This window comes from Arachis stenosperma, chromosome 6 (genome assembly GCF_014773155.1).
Source record: "Arachis stenosperma cultivar V10309 chromosome 6, arast.V10309.gnm1.PFL2, whole genome shotgun sequence".
NCBI classification, from domain to species: Eukaryota; Viridiplantae; Streptophyta; class Magnoliopsida; order Fabales; family Fabaceae; genus Arachis; species Arachis stenosperma.
This window is the reverse complement of record NC_080382.1, coordinates 6,573,084-6,576,228: the sequence shown is the minus strand read 5'-3', so window position 1 is coordinate 6,576,228 and position 3,145 is coordinate 6,573,084. Positions and strand designations below refer to the sequence as shown.

Below are 3,145 nucleotides of genomic sequence, written 5' to 3'. Positions count from 1 at the left end.
TTCTGAGAACTCTTAACTCTAAATTGAAAATTAGCCTGAATAAATTAGCAACTAAAAATGTAAATTAATAGTTAACAATAGTCAGGATACTGTCCACTTAAAGGGTCAGTTTCTTGCAGACAGTGTTAACCTTCCCCTCTTAGGATTTGTGGTGTTTCAGTCATAAATTACCAGTATATGTCATATTCACCTTCAAGCATTTGAATTGGAAATGTTCTCAATAATTCCCTTCCCATCAAAAGCATCAAAAAAGAAAAAATTCTTGAGAGGATCTCCTTTCCCAGATATTGCCTTGATAACCTCCTGTGATTGTAAGAATACTCAAATTAGTTAGTTAGAAATATTATGGAAACTTGAAAGAAATATGGTTGAATAAAATACCTGCCCAAGGATTCCCCCAATAATAGCACAGACTGGTGGAAACTCTAGTGTACTTGTTACCAATCTTTCTAGAAGTGTATCAGGTACATGAGATTCATTCAGAGACTGTCAACAGTTCATCACAGAAAAATTAGATGAGCTAATGATCTCCACTACAAAAAGAAAATAAAGTCAAGTAGCATACTTGCTCAGTACAAAGCTCTTTTTTCAACTTCAGAACTCCAGGAAGATCTGCAACAGAAACTTCTCCTGCACTACGGCCTTCAGCCTCTTCAAACTTTTCAATTACTGCAACAGACAATTTGATTTTATTGTTTGATTGTTACCAAGGTTTAATGTCTAAGGAACGAATCAAAGAGGCTAGATACTATTGACTAAACGTTCCAATACCGAACTAATTTAAATAATTTTTGCTTTTATATCATATATATTACTAACAACATATGTTTTCTACAATTTAACACACCTCTCATAGCAAAGTACAGCTTTGATGTTTTCCTAGGAAGTTCCCTCCAAGGTACTGATAATGCTTCCTGCAACAGAAATCAGATAGGCAAACTCATGAGAATGAAGCATTCAACCACATGCCGATCATGATAAAGCATAGCAAGTTATGCAACACATGTGAAAACTCTCAATAGCATAGGACCGAGACAGAATTGACAAGCATATGCCAAAGTTAGTAAGCATCTTAAAGGCCATTATCTCTTTTTTTTTTTTTCAATTTCTTCCCTCCAAAGCCACAAAAAAAATCCTATAAGGAAATCATAGGTGTAATATGATAAGAGAAATGCTAGAGGATCATCAGAATTTATTGTTTTTAGCCATCACTTTTAGCCACCAATCCAATTCCTTTAGTCTAGTTATCCAACAACATACTTTAACCCACACTTTTAAACATTAATGGCTAATTGATGGCGAAAAACAATAAATTCTGAGGACCCTCTAGCATTCCTCATGACAATTCGATACATGATAAGAAGGTTATGGGAGAACACTTGTTTTGCAGCTACTGATATCTTAATAACTATTTTAGGCTCACTTAAGTTAAAATTGAGCATGAGAAGTCACCAAATGGGCATTTGATCAAAGCCATCAATCTAATAATGCAAGTAAATGCTAATTTAACAAGTACAAATGGAAATTTTTTTAACTTAGTATGAAGAAATGCAAAGAAAGCAATGCAGTAATAAAAAATTTTAAACCAGCATACCTCAAAAGATGGATATCGTAGGTGGCATTCAATAGTTTCCTCCAGTTTTTTCTGCCAAAGAAAAATGAAGCATAAATAAGAATATAACACTGCTTTAGAAGTGAAGAACAGTATCCTCTGGTGTAACACTAGCATTTTCCAGAAATTCTGTAACTGGATGTAATAATCAAACAGTCAACAAACAGCAGTCATACAGGTTTCATCCATCCCAACATACATTCGGTCTAGGTTTTAGTTTCAGTCATTATGATCATATGTTTATGATAGGATATTATGGTATCATCTAATGTAGCCAATCCCACCAAGTATGATAAGGTTTAATTGTTGTTATTATTGTTTGTCTATCACCAAATCCAAGACAAAACGCATACAGCCATCTTTTGCTATATAGATCATTCACAAACATAGAAATAAAATATAATGGAACGAAGATAAAATTAAGACTCAAAGACAGAAAACTAGCTGTGAAACTATATCCGGAAAAGCAATACCTTCGAATACTTATAGTCCTGCAGATCAACAAATATTTCACCACAAGAATCCCTACAGTCAACAGTATAAAATGCTACTCGTTTCGATATCTTGCGGCATTTCTCGTTGGCCAATTTCTACAACAAAGGAATAAATGCAAACAAGAGCATTAATGGCAAATAGACAAATTGCGTCTGCATAATATTGCAATTACTAATTTAGAATTCTTAAAGACGTACATTACCTTGGCTGGAAGCGAGCAAGAACTGACAACAACAACATCGAAGTTGTTGAAGAATTCTACATCGAAACTTGACAAATCACCTAAACGCAATGCAAACAAAAGAAAATTATAGCCAGAAAAAGGCAAATAAAAGTAAATCAATGCGAAGAGAGTAAGGCAAAAGGCAGGGTTTGAGAAAAACCTTTCTGGACGGAAACACGAACCATAGGATTGAAGTCTTTAAGGGAATCACAACAAAGCTGAGCAAGGGTCTTGCCACCATAGACATTCTCATCCGGAGGGATGAGAAAGTTGGATGAGAAGGCTTCTTCAGAGGCAATCCGATCATCTATTAAGGTAAGACTCCCCACCCCAGCAAGAACAATATTCTTACAAAACTAAACAACAAGAAAACACAAACTCTTCTAAGACACCGCCAACATGGAAAAATAATAATTTATTTATTTTGGGGAAGGTTTACCTCAGCTATGGTTCCTTTCATGCCATAGACTAGGACGTGAGCTTTGCTTAGTCTGAAACAAAAGCATAACAAAACAGCAGGTAGAGAAATTCAGGGGAGCAGAATTTAAATTAGGTTAATAGAGGAGGAAGGTGAAGAAAGGACCTTCGTTGAGCATCAGCTCCCCAAACGCGAATCTGACGGTCATACAAGGCGGTCTCCTGCGCCGTCAACTCCTCGCCGTCGCCGTCCATTCACACGAGAATGTGAATTGTGGAAGAGAAGTCAGAATGTTAACCGAAACTCCAACAAGCAACAGCAGTGCTACTGTTAGACTACACGCTTCTTCGGTTCTTCCCCCAAAACGACCAAGTTCGTAATCTTCCTGCCCGCTGCC

General features: G+C 36.2%; 1 protein-coding gene across 1 annotated transcript; it reads right to left on the bottom strand.

Annotated features, from left to right (window-relative positions):
* Positions 1-3,145, bottom strand: LOC130932537 (SUMO-activating enzyme subunit 1A-like). The gene is made up of 10 exons (XM_057861876.1): positions 2,914-3,145; positions 2,770-2,821; positions 2,491-2,686; positions 2,310-2,389; positions 2,086-2,202; positions 1,595-1,645; positions 848-914; positions 566-669; positions 382-486; positions 1-303 (listed from the first exon to the last, which is right to left on the bottom strand). Exons 1-10 carry the CDS (start codon positions 3,000-3,002, stop codon positions 193-195), a joined length of 972 nt encoding a protein of 323 aa, XP_057717859.1. The 5' UTR covers positions 3,003-3,145; the 3' UTR covers positions 1-192.

Coding starts and splice junctions, on each gene's coding strand:
- LOC130932537 (XM_057861876.1), bottom strand. CDS start 3,002: ATGGACGGCGACGGCGAGGAGTTGACGGCGCAGGAGACCGCCTTGTAT. Junction 2,203..2,309: donor CTTGCTCGCTTCCAGCCAAG/GTAATGTACGTC, acceptor CCTTTGTTGTAG/AAATTGGCCAACGAGAAATG. Junction 915..1,594: donor TACGATATCCATCTTTTGAG/GTATGCTGGTTT, acceptor TTTCTGTTGCAG/GAAGCATTATCAGTACCTTG.